General features: G+C 40.1%; 1 protein-coding gene across 6 annotated transcripts in view; it reads left to right on the plus strand.

Annotated features, from left to right (window-relative positions):
* Unc5d (unc-5 netrin receptor D) overlaps nucleotides 1-22,460 on the plus strand; it is a 537,437-nt gene that overhangs the window by 299,623 nt on the left and 215,354 nt on the right. For all 6 annotated transcript variants that reach the window (XM_063240191.1, XM_063240193.1, XM_063240192.1 and 3 more), the window contains exons 2-3: nucleotides 3,324-3,542; nucleotides 17,124-17,267. In XM_063240191.1, coding sequence (XP_063096261.1) covers nucleotides 3,324-3,542; nucleotides 17,124-17,267 — 363 coding nt within the window. The remainder of the gene's footprint in view (nucleotides 1-3,323; nucleotides 3,543-17,123; nucleotides 17,268-22,460) is intronic.

The following is a 22,460-nucleotide window of genomic DNA, read 5'->3' on the forward strand; positions in this document are numbered from 1 at the left end:
GGTGAGAAAAATGGGACCTCTGAATCAGGCGCCCCACCCACTTATCCTATAGCCTGTGTATAGTAGTCTGGGGTTTTGCAAATGCCAATTTGAGAGGACTGTGGCTGGCAGTATGTCCAACTGTATTACTAATTCAACATGTCAAACAGCCAAAAATTGGCAGTTTTGTGTGGTTAAAACTAATAAAGGGACAGTGCTTTTTGTTTGCATTCTTTTTCTTATTGAGGTTCATTTTTTTTCTGTTATAGCTTATTGTGTTTTAATTGGACTTTTAGTAATTCAGTACTCTTGCATTTAAAAAAGTATTTCCAAATGATACATTGAAAAACTCTTACTTATTATTTTATTGTCTGGCAATGATTCTTCTTTGGATTGTTTGCTTGTTTGCTTGCCTTACTGGGGACTTCACCCAGGGCCCTGCACCGAACTGCATCCCCAGTCCTACCGTGCTTCTGACTTTCTTGAGGAACCCCACTAAAGTTGAATTTGGGTGGCTGAGAACTCATTCTTTTCTTGCAAACCCTTATTTTCTCAAGACCTTCTTTGGGTTGTGTCCATACATAGCCATCATGACCTACCTTCACCATCTATCTAGCTGACAGGATGACTCAGCGATCTTTGATCTTTGAGATAAACAGTATTGACAAGGAATATTTCCTGTCACAAATAACAGAAAATGTCACTATCACTGCCTTTAAGTAAGTAGAAACCTATTATCTGGGGTACATGTCTCAGAATATCATTTTACTGGGCCAGCCCCCAGACCTCAGCGAAATCCCATGACTCTCCCAGCCTTTTCTGTGGAGGTGACTGCAGAAGGCTGTTGGCTATCATTCGTCACCACCTGTGCCATACTGAGTCTTAGAGCTCTCTGGAAGTGATGATGAGTGAATTAAGATTGCAAGTAAATTTACCTTGAAGCAAAAAAGCATCGAAAGCAGTCCTGCATAAAATTTTGTGGGTAGATGACCACCCCCACGGATCTCTTCTAGTGAACAAATCTGTCAGCAACTTAGAGGGCCCTAAAAGAGTTCCCACTCCTAGTCAGATAACTTCTCATTTTCTTCGTTTCGTTTTTCCCGCCTTGAAGAATACCTTGAGAATATTTCAACGATTGCAGGTTTAAACTAATCATGAGGGTATTCACAGGGCCAGCTGGAGCAAAAGTCCAGGCTGTGGCATGAGTTAGGGTGTTGTCCCCAAGTAGAAGCCAGCTCAGGGCTTCTGCCTTAGCACACCAAGGAAGCCAGCTGCAGGGAAGGATCCTGCTGTTCACTGATTAGTGTCCCCCCTAGCAAGGACCTAGATTACAGGGAGTGGGTGCATAACAGGAGCCAGCATTAGATAAACAGCAAAACAAAAGCAGAAGACGACACTAGGTGGAACTCCATTCCCACTTAGCGCGTTAACGTCATAAAAAGACAAAAGTTGTAATACCTCTAACAAGTGTGTATCTGTAGTATCTTCCCTTGTCACTGCCCTGCTAATAAATTGTTTTCTTTTTGTTTCTTGTTTTCGTGGCTTCCAGGCTTTTTGTACACATGCATATTTTTGACATTACTTCAATAATAATTACAATAAAATTTTACATTCTACCTTTTATTTCTGTCCTTGGAACATTAAGATTGATTGATTCCTAAGGGGGCACTTGAGCAGGCAGGGCATTTACCCTGAGACTCCTCTATTCCACTCTCTTGCTGCTTTTGATGCAAGATGAACTTACTAGTTTATCTAAAGGGCATTTGTTACAGTGACAGGAGAGTAACCTAATTGCCTGTAGACCTCGCTGTGTTTTGTGAATCAGATACTTAAAACTTGATTAATTGTATAATCTACGACCTTTGTTTTTTGACATTTTATTTATCACGGATGCATGTGGTCTCGCTGTTTATTTATAGATTATGACTGCTTTTCCTTTCTCTATCCACTTACCGTAGTTACTGTGGGCACATTCATGTACTGCCACGAGCTAAGCAGAATTGCATCCATCAAAATGGGTGTCTGTGGTTCACACTGTCTGCTCTCTTAGGCTGGGAATCCTTTGTTTTTAATCAGGTGGTCCTTTCATACAACAGTGAATTACTTCGGCCAGTGCTCAAGCCCTTGGTGGGAGTGTGAGCATTTGATGCCTACATAAAATCTTTTAATACCTTTGTCATTTCCTCTACTGCATGGATTTGCAAAAGCCTGCAGGGACTTGGTATTTATTGAAGATGGAAATTGGCAGGAACAGTCAGTAATAAATTAATATAGGATATATTTTATGAAGTCCATTTGAAATATAATTTCATACTTTAAACCATACACACACGCATCTGAGATTCTATCCTGAAAATGCTGTTACTTCCTATGATATATACACATTTGTGTTTTCTGAGTGACTTTATTATAATTTCATGAAATAAACTGTACTTGCTTTTTAGAGTACTTGCTTCACAATTTTTTGATACTTGAATTGCTTATACAAGTTAGGTTTTCAATTGCAATGTATCAAGGCTTATGATATTTTAAATTCTGTTATATGCACCTGTTTTTGTCCTTTGCCTTAAATTGATGTATTTAATGAAAAAAATTGTTTAGAATAATCTACCTCATATTATGTTTAATTCATTGCGGTGGCAAATCTTGCTTGTGTGTTCTCAGTACTAAGGAGTTTTAATAACTCGGTGTCTTTTATTTGCTTCTTTATACGAAATACCTCTTGAAGTTTATTCTTCTCCCAATCTATTTCATTTGTAGAATATTTGAGAATTTGTCAGAAAGGTTCTTAGAATACAACATTAGCACTGCTATTAATGAATTACATTAATAGTAATGGTAAATAAGTAATAGGTTAAAAAGAAGACAGTTTGGAATTTGGGGACTGTCTTCTGGCTACCCTTCAAAATTTCTGCTATCATTTACACACATTTATGGCATGACAGAATCTGTCTCTTCATATTTTCAACTTTTGAGGCAATATGAGGTCCTCACTGAAAGCTCTGGGGTAATCACTAAGCAGAATGATTCTTGATATTCAACCTCAAGCCCCACAAATACCTACCTCAGTTCTTTCTGCAGACACTCAAGTTTGAGGGTCCTCCTATTCATTATTATCCTTTGTTCAACAAATAAAAGTGCATTCACCTGGAGATATCATATTCTGCCAGTTTAGGTGCTAAAAAACAGTTGCTCTGTGCACATCTCATGAGCGTGCTGTGTTAACATGATGAAGAGTTCTCAGCCCAGCTTTTCTAGGCCTGGTGTGGTTTCTGCATTGCTTTCTCATGGACAAGCTGTGAGTATGGACTGTATTCTCATGCCTTCCCCCTCTGGTTTTTCAGGAACTGACAGTGGCGAAGTTCTACCTGAATCCGTCCCCTCCGCTCCAGGGACACTGCCTCATTTCATAGAGGAGCCGGATGATGCTTATATCATCAAGAGCAATCCCATTGCACTCAGGTGTAAAGCACGGCCGGCCATGCAGATATTCTTCAAATGCAATGGCGAGTGGGTCCACCAAAACGAGCACGTCTCCGAGGAGAGCCTAGATGAGAGTTCAGGTAAGAGTGTGCTGCTTCCAGAGAAGCTGCATGGGCTCCCAGAGGCTCGCTGTGTTACAAGTCTGGAGAAGACTTGAGCCCACCTGTTAGGACCTCTTTTGAAGGAGGTTGTATTTATATTATTCCAGACATAAATGATTCAGTCTCATCTTAAAAGGACTCCCAGTCTCCCTGGCAGTATGGAAGACATTTTTCTTACTTCCTGTAACTTTCAGTATTTACCATTATGTGTGACTTGATATTCTCACTGGAGTGAGACCAGGCAGTTACTGTTTTCATTTTTGGAATTTTAAATATACTTGAGACAAATATTAAATCTTTCATCAAACACCCTTTTAAGCAGCATAATTTGAATTCCTTTAATCTTTACTCCTGGATCTTATTCTTATGTATTTTTTTCTTCACAGCTGGTGCATTCTGAGCCCTCTAGATTTTTTTTTTAAATGATTCTGTAGGGAAAGTTCTCTGATTAAATCACTGTATTCTGGCAGGATCTCCAATGTGAATGGATTTCAGGAGCATTTTTATAAGTTTGGGCGGCTTGGTTGATACTGAGAGATGATGAGAATTGTGATCGTACTACTGAATGTTTATCGAGCACTCACGGTATACAAGGGATCACACTGCAAGATTATTTGACTCAAAACCTTAAAAATGTGTAACTTTGCTTTTTATATTTTAGTGTGTCGTGGAGAGTTTGTGCTTTAGAATTTTAGTTCTTTAAATCTAATCTTACCCTAGACTGATTTTATTAGTTCTGATTTCATAGACTTGCTAAAGATTCGATACCGAGTGAGTCAGGAAGCCTCATATAATTAAGAAGTTTTAAGAGTTCAATCATGTATTAACAGCAAGCATAGTAATGATATTCAGTATACTATGTTAGACCTTTCTGAGTATTCAAAGCATACACCTGTCATTCATGTGGGTAGCTTCACATCCATGGAAAAGAATAAGAAAAATGCACCACAAGTACAGCATTAATGAAGTCAGAAAAAATTCCGGAAGAGAGGGATACAGGATTAGAAGAAAAGTTCACATCTACGTAGGACTTGTGTTGTAGGAGTGATGAAATTTGACAGAGGTGTTGATGAATATGGAATCCAAGTGCTTCACAAAAATGATTTTACCATCTCAGGAAGTGAGAGGAGTGCAGTTGTCTTAAAGTCATATATATTGGATAATGAAAGAAAGCTTAGTATATGCTAAGCATGAACATCGGTTTGGCTGAGATATAAAATTAATGTAAGAGAGCAGCAACTTAGAGAAAGAAAATATAGTTTAATCAGTGGCATGGAAGGCCTCAAATGCAAGAATAAGAACAGCTTCACTAGTGTGGCTATTTTGGTGGTGGAGACGTTACACTGATGTGTAAGTATCATGGCCTGAGCTGTGTCCCAGAGGTCAGGTCTGACATGAGTGACTGAGGTGGAATGGAGAGGCAAGAGCAGGAGACGAGACCTAGAGAACTTGGGTGAAAGAAAAGGAACCCTACTTCTGGAATAATGGTCACAGAAAATCTAGCTAGGATTCTGGTACAAGAGGCACTTTCAATAATATCAACACAGGGTTATTTAATATCATAGGATTGATTGAATGAATATGGAAAAATAAAACTAACCTCTTAGAAGTGTAATATAATTAGTATAATTACATTCACAAGGAAAATAAATCCGAGACTGTTTTGCCAGGCTGAGTCTAAATTGTTTATGAGATCTAATAAAAAGATACAGATCAGGATGCAGAATTCAGGATAGAAAAGTATATTTGGTGATCAGTACAAGATTAAGCAGCAAGGGCGGAGTGGTGGAGAGGGATGGAGCAGCAGAGACAGGAAGAGCATGCAGAGACAGACATACCTACCTCTTGAGGAGCAAGGAATCGTGCAGCTACACCTGATGAGAAACGAGTTGGCTGAGTTGCAAGGCAAAAGAGAAATTAGTTCAAAATGATCTCCATGTAACACTTCATCTGTACCTCAGAATCAATAAAGAAAATCATAGCGAACTAGGCATTCTATACAGGAAGAGTTATAATCCTTAAGTAGTTCTCAACTAAGTTGAGATTGCAGTACAAATTCAAAATTTTGAAGGTAAAAGCCCCAAATCCCTATCATAATTCCCTATTTACTCTAGGTTAGAATTGCAGTCATGTGAGGAAGAAAAATGTCTTGTCTTAGAAATGTTTTTCTTCAAACCACAGCCATACAATCATGGAATTCAATGTGAGAACTGAAATAGAAATTAGTGGCCATCTGCTAGGCCTATTGTGAACATTAAAAATCTTGAAATGAAGAGATTGCAACTAATTCAAAGTGTAGCTTTCTAGAGACCAGATATTTTCTCCTTGTGTTGACTTGAGGTACATTCTTCCACACTACAAGTCACTTTTCCCTAGTTATGCAAATGATTTGACATAATCAAGGGTAAATAAGAAGTGTAGATCTTGTTGTCAAGTTTCTAATTTTGTGCAGCCAAGTTTGGGATTTAGGAGAATCCTAGGCATATCATCTTGTTTGGGCAGAGGTTAATTAAGAGACAATAACAGTCTCACTTAGCATGAGGACTCTGAAAACAGGGACCAGCATCCTACCACACAAACAGTAACCTGCAAAACAATGTCAAAATATTAAAAAGTTGATACATCTTATACTCAAGTAGTCCAACTAGAAAGAATTCAAGTACCAGTAGCTCACTGGGGCTGTATGATTTATTCTCAGATGTCTCTGTCCTAGATTTTGCCTAGTCATGAACTCAAAATAGCAGAATCCCATTGGGTAAACTGTTCTAAATAAAAAGAAGAACTTTGAAAAATCATCAGCCATTCTTTATAATGCTGCTAGAAAATCTTATTATATCTGTTCTAATTTAAAGGCCCCTTGATAAGTATTACAATCCAATTTAACAGTATGCCCTCTTATAATTTCATAACGTTCCATTTTGTTATTACTTCTCCCTTTAAATTCCCCTAGCATTGCTAGGCAACTCTATGTCTTGCAGATAGCATTGCCGATGATACTCTTTACTTCCAAGTAAAAATCTCCCTTTCCCCACTTAAAAAAATAAAGTAAATAAAAGTTACATATTTCAAAAGAACGGGACAAAATTCATAAATGACAAAATCAGAGGACATTGTATACCAGGTTTTTAAAATGGTGTTAAAATTTTAAATTTTAGCAGTTACCTTTATGAAAAGAACTTAATAAGCATAACCTGTTCTTCCAAGTCATTTTGATCGAATCAATAAGAATGAAATGTCTCTCCCTAAACACTTTTCTGTAGTTAATGAAAATAGCTGTCTACCACACACTGTCATTATGTTTCCTAAGCTTGGTGTTAATAGTGGAAGAGTAGAAACAGGAGCAAGATGAGTGGAGATATTTTACTCCAAGCCAATACGTAAGTGCCATTAAGGTAGGAAACAAAATGGCCTCAGGTATTGAAAAATAGATGCATTACCTCCCTTGGGATCTCCAGTGCAGTACTGGAGAACAGTGCTTGACTATCTTTACAGACTTAATGGCTTTTGATTGGATCTGTAAAATAATTCCTGCTATTCCAGTAGACTTGAATGACATTATAGGACCAAGGACAGTGGGGCCACATTTGATAAGGGACAGACAGATAGACAGAAACAGATAGAAAGAGAGAATGAGAGTGAATGAATGAATTGCCCGTGTTCTTTAAGATCTATCAGTAGATTTTTTTTTTATCTTTAGGCAACATAGTCTCCAGTTTTGAAATATCAAATATCTTTGATGTACTTTTTACTTAAGGGTATGCTCTCTTTACCCATCTAACGGGAAATGCATGTGACCTGGGAGTGCTTGGAATGGCCACATAATCTTTTGTGTTTTCAAATTGGAAGCAATAAGTCCTTTCACTTGGTAAAGGTTGCAAACTGCCATTGGTCTTTCTGGTAATTCGGCCCCATCATCTAACAGTTCAAATAAGAAGAAAAAGGATTGTGTGTTTTCATGCAATTTAGCTTGGAAAACCCTGAGCTAGAGTTCTTTCCTGCAGAAGTACAATTTATTTGACATGAGTTACTGTGTTTGCACAGGCACAGCGATACCTCTTAGTAATGTACACTTTCAGTTCTCTTAGCAAGCTAAGGGATCTGCTTTCATTTGTTCTGCCTCATTTCATTTGGAAATATGGAAACCCTTCTTCCTCATGTTTTGCCTCTGTTAACATCTGCATATTTAGAATTGAGTGATAATCCCAATCCAGAAATCATGCCTCCATAAAAGGGTAGAATATTTAGTAACAGAAAATAAAGAACACTAACATGACACAGCACATACAGAGAAATATTTTTGCACAACCACCAATAACAAAATCAACCATCCCAACACATCTTGACAATTAAGATTACGTTGCCTATGGGAAACTGGTATTATCAATAAGCTAAACCACTTCTTTATTGTTCAATAAAACCAAGAGTTCCCTTAACAAAACTCCATGGCTCTTAATTCTACCTCAGAGATATGGAACTCTAATGAGTAAAGTAATGTGTATTCCAATGTCTATGGGAAAAGCCTCAACTCTAGTAAACTAATATTTTTCTCCTTAAATAATATCCTTTCAGGGACTTCATTGTGTATGATTTCCTGTTTTTAAACAACAGGGAGCTCCCTGGAGATAAAAGGTTAATGGATTACGAGAAAAAGGAGAAGAGTAGAAATCAAAATGTTGTAAATCTTTAAAGTTTATACCTCAGAACTTTGCAGCACTGGTGATGAGGATCCTCCAGAAAATCATTAATTTGAAGTTACCTTCAACAATTCACAAGCCACCAAGACACATCTGGGAAGCATATATTTCAGACTAGAGAATGTAGAAATAATCTCTCAAGAGTTCCATTGACAGTTGGTGGGCTTAAAAACTCACTTTTACAGAAATATCCTTCCTCCCCACTCTTGATTGCACTTAGCGCATCGCTTGGTTCCTCAGAGAAGACTGACAAGTTTTTAAAAGGTTAGTAGAAAAATACTTTGAATTCCTCCTATAACTGGTGGCAGAGTATGAAGGCTGTGTCTCTGGAATCTAATTTAACTTTCCTCCAACAACAGCAAACTGTGGAGACCATGTATTCCCCTTTCGTCCTCAGCAGTGATAGAAAGCAGTTTATCCCTTTAATATAGATTTCTGATATTGATTCCAGATTTATTCCAAACCCTACATTTTTTCACTGGTATCTTTAGATTTTCTTTAGTCTTGTCCTTTCATGCATGTTCAAACAGATGTAGGTTTATTTATTCTGAAGTATTAATTACAAAGATCTAAAACAAATTGAAACAGACCTCAGAGTTTGCCCAGTGGTTGAGAGCATGGATATTTGTACTTCTGGGACTGCCTTGTTTGAAATGCAGTTCTCTATTCACAGGTTCCCCAAAGTGCCTGTATCATGTGGCATTCTTTACCTCAGTTTCACCATGTGCAAAATGGTGGTAGTAAGCATCTGCATTCAGTGTTGGGAGGATCGTAGATCCTGATACACCTGACCTGCTTAGCCAAGCGCATGATCCATTTTAAGTGCACATTCAGGGTTAGCCTTCAAAATGATACATTTTCTATTATATTGTTTTTTAAATGATGGTAAGTGATCAGTAATTATTCAAAAAACAAACCCATAATTCTACACTTTTGCAGTCCCCAAAGGATAAAAGGAATTCATGTTATTAACAGGTAACTATGTGACTTTCATAGAATACCACATTACTTGTATGTAATTCATTCCTTCGATGTATATTCAATTCTTACTTTATTCATAGAACCCATAAGAGCATTGTCAGTAGCATGTGTTGTATGTTATGTGCTCTGATCTCAGACCACGACCTACTAGTACTAGGATGTTATTTCAGTGGACGCAGGAATGGAAAGCTATTGAGAATGTAGGGCCAGAAAGGTTACGCCTATTGTCAACAGTATTCTGAGCGTGCCATGGCCGTGAGCCATTTGTGGAATCTTGTCCTCTAAATAACCCTACCTGGTGTCCACTCTCTTCTAAAGTTTATTCTTGCTATTATCAGACAAAGTTATCAATTTAATTTGCTTTTCTGTGCCAGACACCTGAGCTGATTAATTGTAATCTCTGGTGTGGGAGAAACTTGAGATCTTGGGTGTAGTCTTTGCTTCTGTGCTTAAGTCTGAACCTATGGTGCTTACGAGGAATACGTGAAGTGCTTATTATCCTGGGGAAATGAAAGAGTACTCATTAAGCATAGTACCCATGCACACTCCAAAGGTGACGTTTTTTTGTCAGAATGCATTTTAATCTTGTTGCTAGGATGAAGAGCCAAAATGCATTTAGCCCCAATTAATCATCTGCCAGTAAAATGAAATATGGTCCTACCTTTTAATTATCTATATTTAATTTACTATTTTCAGTAGTGTGTTGGCCTGAAGACATCTTGGCTCCCTCAAGATGTGGAGGTGCAGTCCTGGAACAGCTCTTCCAGGTATCTCAGAGTTTGGAAATTTCAAATAGATGAGAGCCCTGTGTCCTTACCAGAGCCCAAGAGCCTTGCGTTGCAAAGCAGGCTCTGCAACTGCTTTGACTGCAACTGCTTGAAACTTCAGAGCCTTCAAGTCCTAGGAGAAATGGAACCTGACCCCAAAAAGGTTCTTCTGCCTCCATGGTGGGGTTGCAGTCACCCTTGTGTGCTCTTGCAGTGTTGTTGCTTCTGTTGTCCTGGCACTTGTCACACCTCTCCACTGGGGCCGTTGAGTTCATTCCCATCGAAGCACCTAGCATAGTGCAGGCACAAATGAGACAAGGCTTTTAGTGTATTTCTGAAAGACAAACAGTACCCAAACTTACAATGTCTTTTGCTTATATCTTATGTTTCGGGACCTGCAGCAAAACTATAATAATAAAAACTGAAACAGTACTAACTTGATGTTAAGATAAAATAAGATAATGCATGAAATGGCATTAATAAAGACCCACACACAAATTATAATAATTCATCAACAATGATAATAGCAGTGTATGGTTTTTCAGAAAATAGGTGAGCTTCGCCTTGTGTAAGCACATTTCTTAGGCTCGAACCTGGACTATGATGAGTGGAGAAATATTGCTTTATGTAAGTCATAAGCTCACCGCTTCCAGTTGATCGAGCTGGTTCCTATCTGGTAAGAAACAGCAAAGTAATGGGAGACCATTACTGTCCCAAGTCCAAGTGCCAGAGGAGCTGAGACAGTGTGATGATGGTCCAAGAGAAAGTCAGCAGCCTTCACAGGAAGGAGTTTTTGCTTTCATTTTTGTTTGTTTTTTTCTTGCCAAAAACCTAGCTACAACATCTGCATTACTCTCGAAGTGTGATATTGGAATTGTTGTTTGGAGCTTTGTCTGCAAAAAAAGCTGAGTAATCTTTCCCTTGGTTTCTCCCTAAACAATTAGGAAACATGATAATGTGGAAAGTGATGCACAAGAGTTCAGGAAACCCTGGGCTAGGAAGACCCAGAGAGAGGAATGAGAAAACAATCCAACCAAAACCTAGTTCCCTGGTTCCCCGCTGCTTCCATGGGGGTTAGGGATATAAAGCCACCTCTTGGTTCCTTCTTGGAAGCACTTAGTTTTACAATCCAAGCATCCTGCTACTGTGATTTTTCCCATGACTTAAGCGTCTGAGAGTTGGCTCAGATCCTTCCCTCAGTGCCTCTCACCAGGTATCTGAGAAGCAGTTGACAACATCAGCCAGGGCAGGATGTGACGGAGTGAAGGGCTTTGTGGAACTGTGACCATGAGCTGGGACAGAAGGCCGAGGACAACTGTTAGTAGGCACTGGACCGGAGCGCTGCGAGTCATTGTTCAACACTGTACCACAATTGTTTATTCTCTGCAGAACATGATGGGACCTACACTGCGAGTCTGCGGCCTTCTTATTACAACTGGACCAGAAATAAATTATTTTAATAATTTTCCCCCTTCTTTTCCTTTCCTCCATGTAGAGCTCTCTTCCTTGAACAGCAAAGCATCTACCTTCAATTAGTCTGAAAATTGTCTAACTTTTAGTCTCCTGACGGGATTCAACCTGCTTAAAGTAACTAGTGTTTTCCATCTGATAAATAAGGGGATTACAGCAATAACTGCTGTCAGCATTTTTCACATTTAAACAAATAAAGCTGACAAATGATGAAGTTCTGTGCTGCTCTGTTGTGTTTAGTACATGCAGGGCAATTATTCATCTGCTGCCAACATTACTCTATCTACTGCTAAACCATGCAGCAGTCTAGAAGGCTTATTAGCATATCAGTACCATAGTCATATTTTTATATTCTGTAAAACTCTACTCCATAACAAAGGCTGATGGGTATAATTTGCACAATAATTTAAAGTAGACTTTTCTATGCGTATTAGAGTTATGCATGTTATGGGTACAATGCTACTCTTATATTTATGAGATGCCATCTTTTATTTGCTTGGAGCTTTTGTGCCACTATAGCATTTTCTATGCACAAGTCAGTTGCCATCTCTGGAGATGTAGAAGTAGACAGTGATCTCTGCATGCAACACTGGTGGGTGAATTTAAGTGGAGAAAAATTGGAGGGTAGCAGTTTGGTTAAGTAGAGCCACTTCTCTTGGATATTTCTTGTGTGGATATGTGTGTGCAGATGTGTACATACACAGATATATGCACCTGTGTATATGTAAATATTACAGAAGTGAGCATTTGAGAAAGAATGTACTATTTTCCTAGAATGCTATCTTAATAAAATAGTTATTCCGTTATGGAGGTGCAAAACATAATACTTATAAATTAGTCCTGATTTTCCAAGAGTTCTACTAGAGGGAATGGTTTGGTAAGATGAAAGACCTCATATTAGAGGAACAAAGACATTAGAGGGAAAATAACCTAGTCCAGAAGAATATTACAATTTGTATAGGGTGGAATGTGACTTTTATGGTCAGCCACCTTAATGTTATGGGTGGTATTGCCTGAGACAAATTAGACATTAACACACCAGAAAAAAGTTTCATAACACCCTTATTCCTCGATAAAAGAATGTCATGATGTAAATATTAGGGCAACCCAGGTATTCATTTACAGCTAATACATATTAAATATAATGGCAATATCTCTGCTAAAGACAGAAAACAATTCAAAAGTAATTTTACAGTGTTAGTTTTCAAAAAACTAAAAAAAACTTTGTGGTTACACTGTTGAAGATTTAGTGTTTGGGAATGTGATGATGCCACAAGTAAACTCTGAAACATTATGATCTGTAATAGGAGGAGGAAAGAGAAATGCTACAAAGGATCTTACCAGCAACAGAAAGATGTCTATGGAATTATGTAAAGGGAGGACAAAAAGCTGTTAAGAAATAAAAGATAAAAAAAGAATAAAAGAAATTATAAACAGAGTAAAAATATGTAAGGGGATAGAAGTTAAAAGGAAGAAGAAGAAACATAGAGATACAAAAGAAGAAAAAGATTAGAAGGAAGGCCAAAGGTCAAAGGAAGATTACCAAAAGCCCTAGGAAACTGGAGAAGACGACAGGAGGAAGAAAATAAGAAAAAGAAAAAAAAAAAAAACAGAATATAACAAAATAACCTTAAAAAAAGAATACACAGCCAAATTAACAACAACAACAATAAAAACCCAAAAGTAAAGGAAAAAAAGAAATTTCTCTGTGATTTGAGCCCGGATTATCTTCTGAGGTCTATAGTTCTGTAGCTGTATCCAACTCAAGGCTTGATTCTGCTCTTGCTGGTAGGCATAAGTAGTCTGAACTCAAATCCATGCTGGGCAATCACCAGCAATCCAGGATTAGGATTAGGGTGAGATGCCATGTCTGAGACTTTCAAAATCAAGGAAATTTGGGTTGAACCCATGCTCTGGTTGTGGGGTTAGGAGCTGAGTCCTTTAGCTTGTAACACTCTATGTCTGTCACTGGCCTGACCATGGCTTCCTGGCCAAGGACATCTCCCATGGTTGGCCCTCACACAGTCACTGTGGGAGTTTAACCCTAGGAGCCCTGAGATAAAGCCTATCTGTGGCTGCTCTGGTCTCAGGCTCAGTTGGCCCCTCGCTAGAATGACGTCTGACCAAACACCTTCTCCAGGGTATATGGAAGACACTTGCACTGGCATCGTTCACCAGCCATAGTAGTGCATCCACTGCTGTTTTCCATTGGTGTGTTTCTCACTGAGGACCTACAGAATCCTCTGCTTTCACTATATACACATTTAGTCTTCCTGTGAGCCTTGGGTCAGGAGCTGGGCAAAAAGTAAATGGCCCTTCCTTTTTCCGTCTTGAGGTTTGCCTCTTTGGTTTCTCTGTAGGCTCTAATGTTCCCATCAGATCCTTTCTGTTTTCTCCCTCCCTCCTCCTCTTCTTCCCAAAGTTGTTATTTTCCAGTGCCTGGATTCTGAATCTTGGAGAGGCTGATTTGCTGAGACTTACCACTTTACCGTCTTCCTAGAAGTCTTCTCTGGTTGGCTGCTGCTTTCCAAAGCACAGTGTAGAGCTCTCTGCCCATGTGTTGTAACCACATTAGCTAGTTGGGGCCATGTTGCTGAGCCGATGGTGATGGCCTTGTCAGATTGCTAATTCCAAGAGTCTGCAAGCAACTTGCCTGTGATCTTGTCTCTCATTTGCAAATCAACCAACCCAAGAGCTATATACCTCCTTTATGGAGCATTTAAATTTTAGGCCTCTGGCCCCCTACCCTAACACCACAATCAGGGAAAAGACCCCCAGTGATATCCATGAATGTCAGCAAGAGACTACAATTATCATTCCAGCAACCAATTCTAAGATTGCCCACATCATCATTTCTATTCCCTTTCATAGGAACTATGGGAAAAAGGCTTTTACCAGCGCTCCCCATTTCTTTTACCCCCTGACTGCCCTGATGCTTCCTCAGAAGACCTGTGTTCATACTATGACTCCCGTTTCAGGGATTTATGAGTGAAAGTGTCTTCCTTTAGGACCAGCATTGCCATTTCTCTATGTGTGACGGTACTGGATTAAAATAAGTCCTGCGGACCCTGAGAACATCCTGGTACCATGGTTCAATCATAGTATGTCTACATGGATGTGGTGACCCCACAATTCTAGTTCCAGTGAGAAAACTCAGGCATTTTGAAATGCTGTCTCATTTCCCAGAAGAAACTGGTGACTTAGCTCCACTCACAAAATGAGGAAAAACGGATTTTGCCCTATTTGCTCAGCCATCTTTTCAAACTAGCCTGTGGTTCTTTGGGAAGACCCTGTTTTCCACAGCGTGGGTGTATTTGGTCTCCATGGTTACCCTTCCCCAAGGCAGGAGAGATGTGCTGTGGCCTTAGTGATGGTGTTCCTCCACCTCCCACACAAACATGTCGGTTTGGATCTCTTTCCCCCTCTTCAGAGCAGAGCTGCTGCCCTTTGCCTCAAACCAAAGTGGAAAATATCAAGCAAACACCCATCCTTCTACGCAGGCTTTTTCTTTATTGCCACTTCTTCAATTTTACTTTCTCTTTCTCCAGTCTGTTTTCTAGTGTAAAACACCATTTATGAATCATACTTTATGTCCTGTCTGTGCTACTCTCCCTCTTACTGATGCTCCTTTTCCTTGCCTTTGCCTTGTTACTTAGTTTTTTGTGTGTGGATATTTTGCAGAGCAGCCAATCAAAGCCAGGACCTTGTCTGTGCTGAGCAAATGCTCTGACATTGTGCTGCATGCCGCAGTCTTTTATTGGACTACATGAGAAAGGGAAAAGAGGCAGAAACAGCAGCAACAACACCATAGTCTCTCAGGGTTCTTCCTTCCTATTCAGTGGAGGAGATGGCTGACAAGCCTGACACCTCTCTGACAAGGAAAAGGCACTTCTTGAGCCTTTTCTACAAAGAGCGGAAATGAAAGCAAACAGTGGCAGAGAGATGAGTTTCTCTACTTTATAGCATGTTTCCAACAAATTCAGAAAGTTTGCCTCAGATTGTACCTGGCGATTTGTATGGTCATGGTGTTTCTGATCACACACTGTGAATAGTGTTATCGGCTGAGTGGAAGGGAAGTTTCTCCCACCCAACTGCTCCTGCATCTCGGTTCTTATTCTTGTTGCCAGCACACAATGCCTGACACCTACAACTTAAAAGAGGAGAGGTTTATTTTGCTCAGTGTTTGTAGAGGATTTAGTCCATAGTCCAGTGGCTCCAAGGCTGGCAGCATGACAGAAGAGAAAAGGTTCATGGCAGCACAAGGAGGAAGCAGCAACGTGGAGGGTAGGCTGAGGGACAGCCTCTCCCGGACCACACCCCCAAGACCTACCTCCAACCAGATCCCCCTGCCATCCTCACAGTTGGCTGTACATGCATAAGGGGACAAATCCACTGCTGAGTGTCACACCCCATGATCCAACCACTTCCTCAAGGTCCCACCTATGACCATGGGAGACTTTGGGGGACATCTAGGTATAAGGCATAGCGTGTTAACTTATTTCCATAATTAAGATGAAGTTCCTAAAATACAAGGAAGTATTGGGTCATGGAGCGGTACCTGAGCCTTGTGCTGCTTTTGGTGTCAGGTAGAAGTGGGGTCGGTTAATAACTGTGACTGGACAGGTGACTCAGGCTTTCTGCCCTCGTTTTCTAGGCTAGAGTGGCTGGAGTGTGCTGGGCAGAGGAGCCATGCAAATTATAATGGCCGATGCCCTATTTGCAGTGAGTTAATTGTCTTGGCTAGGAAGGAGTGTCTATCCCCTTTCAATCAGGGCACTCCAAGCAAAGTAACCACGTGAAAAGTGACCATTATTCCAAAGTAACCATTATTCCCAACAAAAACAGGCTGACAGCCCTTAGCCAGAAGTGTAGAGGATACTGACACTCCCAGACGGAAGCACCAAGCACATTTTCTACCAGGAAAATGCAGAGTCACAAATATCCAGTTGCAGGTAAAGAGCTTAATAGTTCTTGACTAGTGCTCTCTTTCTAGAAGGCCTTCTTGCTTTGGCTCCTGATCCTATTGCTGTAGAGTTTTCCTGGGTTTTCTATTCAGGGCACATGAGGCTTGGCTTCTGTGCCTCCCACCAGAATCCATGTTTTATTTTTCAGATCTTGTTAGCTTTGTTGCCCTGAGCCTTTGGGGTTGATGTTTCAGGTTTTCCTTGGATACTCAGCCTTTTCTCCTCTTCCTGTGTACATCCTTTATTCTCTTCCTTGTAAGCCACACCATTTCAGATGACCCTCCCTGACTGACAAATCCTGGGGTAAGAACATTTAGAGCAATCTGAAAGGGTGTCTGCAGAGGGTGTGTTGGGGCCTGTTTATTTTCTAACAGTTACCTTTGGTACTACATTCCTCATCGTAGTTTAACACAAAGCAGGACAAAGAGAAAACACCCACTCGAGATACTGTGAAAACTGTCATGGTGTGTTGGAGCCACCTTGGGGGAAATACTTCACAATCGTGCTCTCTAGCCTACTCGGCTGGTGCAGTTTAATTATCAGTCATATGTTATTGTTAAAGTAATTAAAACCTTGCTTTGATTAAAAACAGAATTGTTAATTAAAAAGAAAAGGTTTGGTAACCTCAGCTTTCAGTCTGAGAAATACAATGGCCTCAGCTGATTTTCCCTCTTTCCCCACCAGGCCTGAAGGTCCGGGAGGTGTTCATCAACGTCACCAGGCAGCAGGTGGAGGACTTCCATGGGCCGGAGGACTACTGGTGCCAGTGCGTGGCGTGGAGCCACCTAGGGACCTCCAAGAGCAGGAAGGCCTCGGTGCGCATAGCCTGTAAGTACGTCCCAGGTGACCTTGTCCCGTGGGAACGCGGGGAGCAGTGGGACAGAGCTGAAGAACAGCTTTGGAGATGCAGTTCGCTTCTGTAGAATGTATATTAAAGGAGAGAAAGAAATCATCAGCATCATTTCTATCTCTATGAAATTTACTCTGGTAAATCATATTTTGATAATTTCTTTGGGAGGACAGTCAGCAAATCACTTTGGCAAAAAGATTTCTGCCAGGATTGTCAAAATGCAGGTGTCTCAACAATACCGGGAGAAACCGCCTGAGAGAAAGAAACCCACACAAATGGATTCTGCTGCTCCCGTCAGTGACAGTGTTCAGGGGGCATTAATGGGGAAAGTTGAGCAGTGACTGTTTGCTCTGTCATTTCCAACAAATCTGCAAAAATAAGACATTAGAGGCATTAAGGGATTTTTATAGTTCACTGTTAAATCTCTTTTCTCTGAATCTTAAAACATGAAAATGGGCTTTGAAACTGTGTTTCTTTGACCCAACTAGAGCTTAAAAAACAAAACAAAACAACAACAAAATGCTTGGAAAATACTAAAGAAGAAAGGAAGAAAATTGCTTTTCAAGAGTACAAGATTTCTTTATCATATTTCAGTATGTCTCTTTATAATCTAAAAATTATTTATTTATAAATATATCACATCTCTTCCTTTAAATTGTATTTATCCCAGCCAGTCCTGTCATCCTCACCCCCACCATGGATGCCCCATAAACATCCTTTGTGTGCCCAGGAGTGTAAAAGCCCCTCAGGAAAGGAACGGGCAGGTGGAGGGCAGAGATGGTTATTGTTGTTTTATTCAAATACTGCCTTGGGAGGATGCCATAAAAGGTATAGGACAAGAGGGATTTATTTGAGCACAAGAATTCTTCATAGCAGATGTTGATAGAGTAGGGATTAAGAAGAGAAGTGAAGTGCTATTTGCAGGGACATTTATGTTTCCTGGGAAATGAAATCTTCCTCTTAAAACACACATTTTACCTTCACGCCACCGACGGAATGGGAGGCTGCTCCTGAGTGCTGCCGGGTCCCTCACAGGCCAGGGAGAAGAGGTCACCTAGTATGCTGTGCTCTTGAGAGCCAAGGGACATGTTTCTTCCACAGTTACGTAGTTAATTAATTTTATCCTTATATTTTATGACTTTAAAGGAGAAGGTCAGCCAAAAGAGAGTTTGCATTTACTCTTCCCATAACAGGTCTAGGTTTCTCTTCCCTGCAAGACCCAGTCAGACCAGCAGGGCATTTGACCTTCCAGCCAAAGCAGGTGTCTCTTGGGCTGTATCCAAATGGAGGAGAGGTAAAAACAGCACATGGGATTTCAACACAAGGTCCTTCGGTTCCTTTCTTCTCGGTCTCTCTTTACCCCTTCCTCTGTTTCATCTACTGTGAGGCCCACATGACCTATCCTCTGAGCTTCTACAAACAGCGTCTCTCTGATCTGCCTGCCTCCTGTCTATTCTAATGTTGTGCCTCCTGGTTTCATTGCTAATTGCCAGTTTCTTGCTAGATTTCTCCAGGAAGTATCCTAGGGTAAGACTTTGTTTGTGATTACACAGTTAGTCACTTTCATGTCGCTGGGACAAAGTATCTAATATGAGCATTTTAAAGAGCAAAGGATTATTTTGGCTCATAGTTTCAGAGAGGTAAGGCCATGGTGGACTGTTTCCAAGGTAAAAATGATGTAGCAGAGGGCTTGGCAGAAAAAAACCCTCTCATCCCACAGCACCCAGGCAAATGGGAGAAAGCAAGACCCAGTGGGAGAGATATACCCTCCAAAGTCACGCCTCCAGTGACCCACCTCTTCCAAGCGGGTCCTGCCTCCAAATAACTCATTGAGTAGGAGCTTGTCAAACGGATTAGGGTACATCATGAGTGCAGCAAGTCTGGGATGCTCCCAGGAGCCAACCGTAACCCTGGTAAAGAATGACTCACATCCACCTCCGAATTGCCCCTCTGTGGAATCACACGCGCTGCCCTTCATCTTTCCAGATGCTCTGTTTGCACCCCTGCAGCTTGTGCACTGACTCCTGCTATCTCCAGTTTCACACGTTTCGTACCTTGGTGGTAAAGGACGCAGGCACCAGAAGCCTGTTGGCTTTCCAATTTTCTCTCTGCTACTTGTAAGTTTTTGAACAATGTGTTTCATCATTCTGGGTTTTAGGTCTTGATCTGTGAAAAGGCACCTTCTTCAATAGAGTTTTCATGAGGGTTAGTGTATCCTGGTGCAGAGTAGCTGCCACTTCATGACGTATTCAATCCTCTGTAGCCCCAGCATCTTTGACTCGCAGCTGTGTTATTCTTTATAGTAGTTAATGGAATTGAATGGAATTTTTAGTGCCTTAGTAATTATTCTGTAGACTATAAGAAGTGTTTATAAATACCCATTTCGGGGCAACCTTATGTAGTCTGCTCTTCTAGGCATGATAGGATCAATGATAGAGTGACTATGATAGAGTCATGAAATAAAATACTTTCATGGTAGTAATACTGAAAATGTCTCCAGAAATTAAAAAAAATAATTTTTATATGTATTGCACACTTATGTGTATGCTAAAGATGTGGTTTTAAAGAAAAATATTAGAATATCATTAATGTTTATATTATGCAATTCACTAATCTCTAATAATGCCTATAACAGATTTTTAATTTCTTCCCATGTAACAAGTTGATTCTTTAATTTATTTCAAATTATGTATGCAAGCTACAACATGATTTGTCATTAAATATTGCATTTGACTTGGGGACCTGTGTACATTAAAATGTAAATTAAAATCTAACTAGTGTAATAGCATCAAAAGTGAGGAGGAGGACTTTCTTCAAGGTGTTAGTTGGATTTTTTTAAATTTGCTTGAAGAAAACAGTCTTTTAAGACATAATTTTCATGTTTTGTTAACATGAGAGAGAGAGAAGTTCTGTTTTTGTTTTTTTAATTATTTTTTGTAAGCACTTCTCAGCAAATAACACATTGCACAAGAGAATTATCTTTAGTCCTGTCATGGTTTGTGTCTGTGGCCCCCAGGCCTCATGCATTTGCATTGTGCATTTATGATGGTTCATTATTTAGTGCTTGGATTGATGGTGTCAGTGCTACATCCACATGGGGGTGGAGCCAGCATACCATGTAATGGCAGGAAGAAGGTGTGTCACTCTCTCTTGCTGGTTTCTGCCTTGCTGTTTGCAGCTGCCATGAACTGCAGTCCCGCCATGCCATCCTGCCTAGGAGCCAACTGAGTATGGACTGAAACCTCCAAAAACTATAAGAAATAAACCTTTCCTTTCCCAACTTGGGCTTTAGGTATTTTGTCTCAACAACAACTGAAAAGTAACTAAGACAAGTCCCAATAAATGAAAATCCAAATGGGATATAATTATTGCCTTGTTTATTCTTTTTAAGATTGCTTTTTGAAGTACTAGATACATCTTAATGTGCTAAAGAAAGATTTTGATACATGGATGTCGCTTATGAATCTGATGACAATCATCTTGAGAGAAATTTGTCAAATTAGCATCATTTTTATATTACTTATTAAATTGTTCTAGTTCAACATCAGGACTCCTTATGCTTCCAGCATTTAGCCAATGATCCATTAAGAATTTAACAGTTGTGAAAGTACAGTGGGTAGGGGCTGGGGATTTAGCTCAGCGGCATAAGCGCCTGCCTTACAAGCAGGCAGTCATGAGTTCGATCCCTGGTACCAATAAAAACGAAAAAGACAAAAAAAAAAAAAAAAGAAAGAAAGAAAGTACAGTGGGTAAAACCTCTGTGGCAAGTGGGCCATTCATGTGGGGAACACGTTGACTAGAGCATCTTCCTGTAAGCACATTCCTCAGTCTCTACAGAAATACCAGGAACCTCCCTAGGTCATCCCAGCCACAGCTCATCCCATTTTAAATAGCAGCAATATAAACAGAATTATTTTATCTATTTGTATGACTTCTATAGTCATTGAAATTGATCCCTCCAGGGTAATAGTTAAGTATGCTGAGTTTTATTTTTCATCCCAGATCTCCTGAATCTGACTCTAGAGAAAAAGCCAGGAAAGCTATGTTTTAATAAGTTAACCAAGATGATTCTATGGGATGTCTTACCCGAGAACAGTGTTTCTCAAGCTTTAATATGCATGCCAGTCAACTCAGGCCCTAGAAAAATATGGTGCTTCTGTTCAAATAGCTCAGTAAGACTCATCTAAAGTGTGAAATTTTGTATTCCTCATTAGTACCCTGGAAGCCAATGATTCTGATGAATCTGTGCTTTGAGGAACAGGTTCTAGAATATTTTTATGAAGCCATGTTGGGGAAATGTTGATTTAAGCCATTTCACATTTTGCAGGGCTTCCTCTTCTATATAAGGTTACAAAAGTCAGTTGTCTTGACCAAAGGTCACCCATATGTGGCACACTGGGAACCCCATGCAGCCCTTCACCACCACCACCCTCCATGCCCTTGCTAGTATGCCATGCACATTATTTTCTGTTAAAAAGAGAGTTCCAGAACCATGACAGAAATGTTCATGTGCATCAAGTGTTTCCTTAAGGAGAGTAGTGATACTTTTCTTTCTTCATCCCATGTTTGAGCAAATCACATTTCTCTTCACGGTCAAATTCTGGTGTGTGATGCAATTTGTGTTAGGTGCTTAAGTGCTGTCATCTTAAACTATTGTTTTCTCCTTTACTGCTGTGCACTGTGTCAGGGAGATGTCGGGTACCCATCCCACTGCCTGGGGGCTGGAAATAGCTGAGGTTCAGTTTCAAAAGTGGTTTTATCAAGGTAAAAATAAATAATGAGTAAATGAAGCCAACCCACTCTTAGTCTCATGAAGCTGGCACTCCTCTGTCCCCAGGGAGGGGCTCTCATGGGCCCTGCTCATGCAGCCTGTGGCTCAGCTGGGATGGAGGTAGCTGGGCTCTGTGGCATCTGCTACTTCTGCTGCTGGGATATTCAATTATTTGTCATTGTTTATTTTCATGGGTGAACATTTGGCAGCTTAGCCCTTTCTTTTATTCCTGATTTTTTTTCTTTTACTTCTTCATCTCCTTGGAAAATATTTTGCCTGTATCATTAACCCCTGGCCCATCAAACCCTTCCAAATACTTGGGACTGAGAAGGAAAGAAAATATTTCTGTGTTATAGTCAAGCCTGGCCAACTCAGTTGGCCATTTGGAAGGAAACACAGC

This window comes from Cavia porcellus, unplaced genomic scaffold, assembly GCF_034190915.1.
Source record: "Cavia porcellus strain 051 isolate PalLab524CR breed Dunkin Hartley unplaced genomic scaffold, mCavPor4.1 scaffold_29, whole genome shotgun sequence".
Lineage (NCBI taxonomy): Eukaryota > Metazoa > Chordata > Mammalia > Rodentia > Caviidae > Cavia > Cavia porcellus.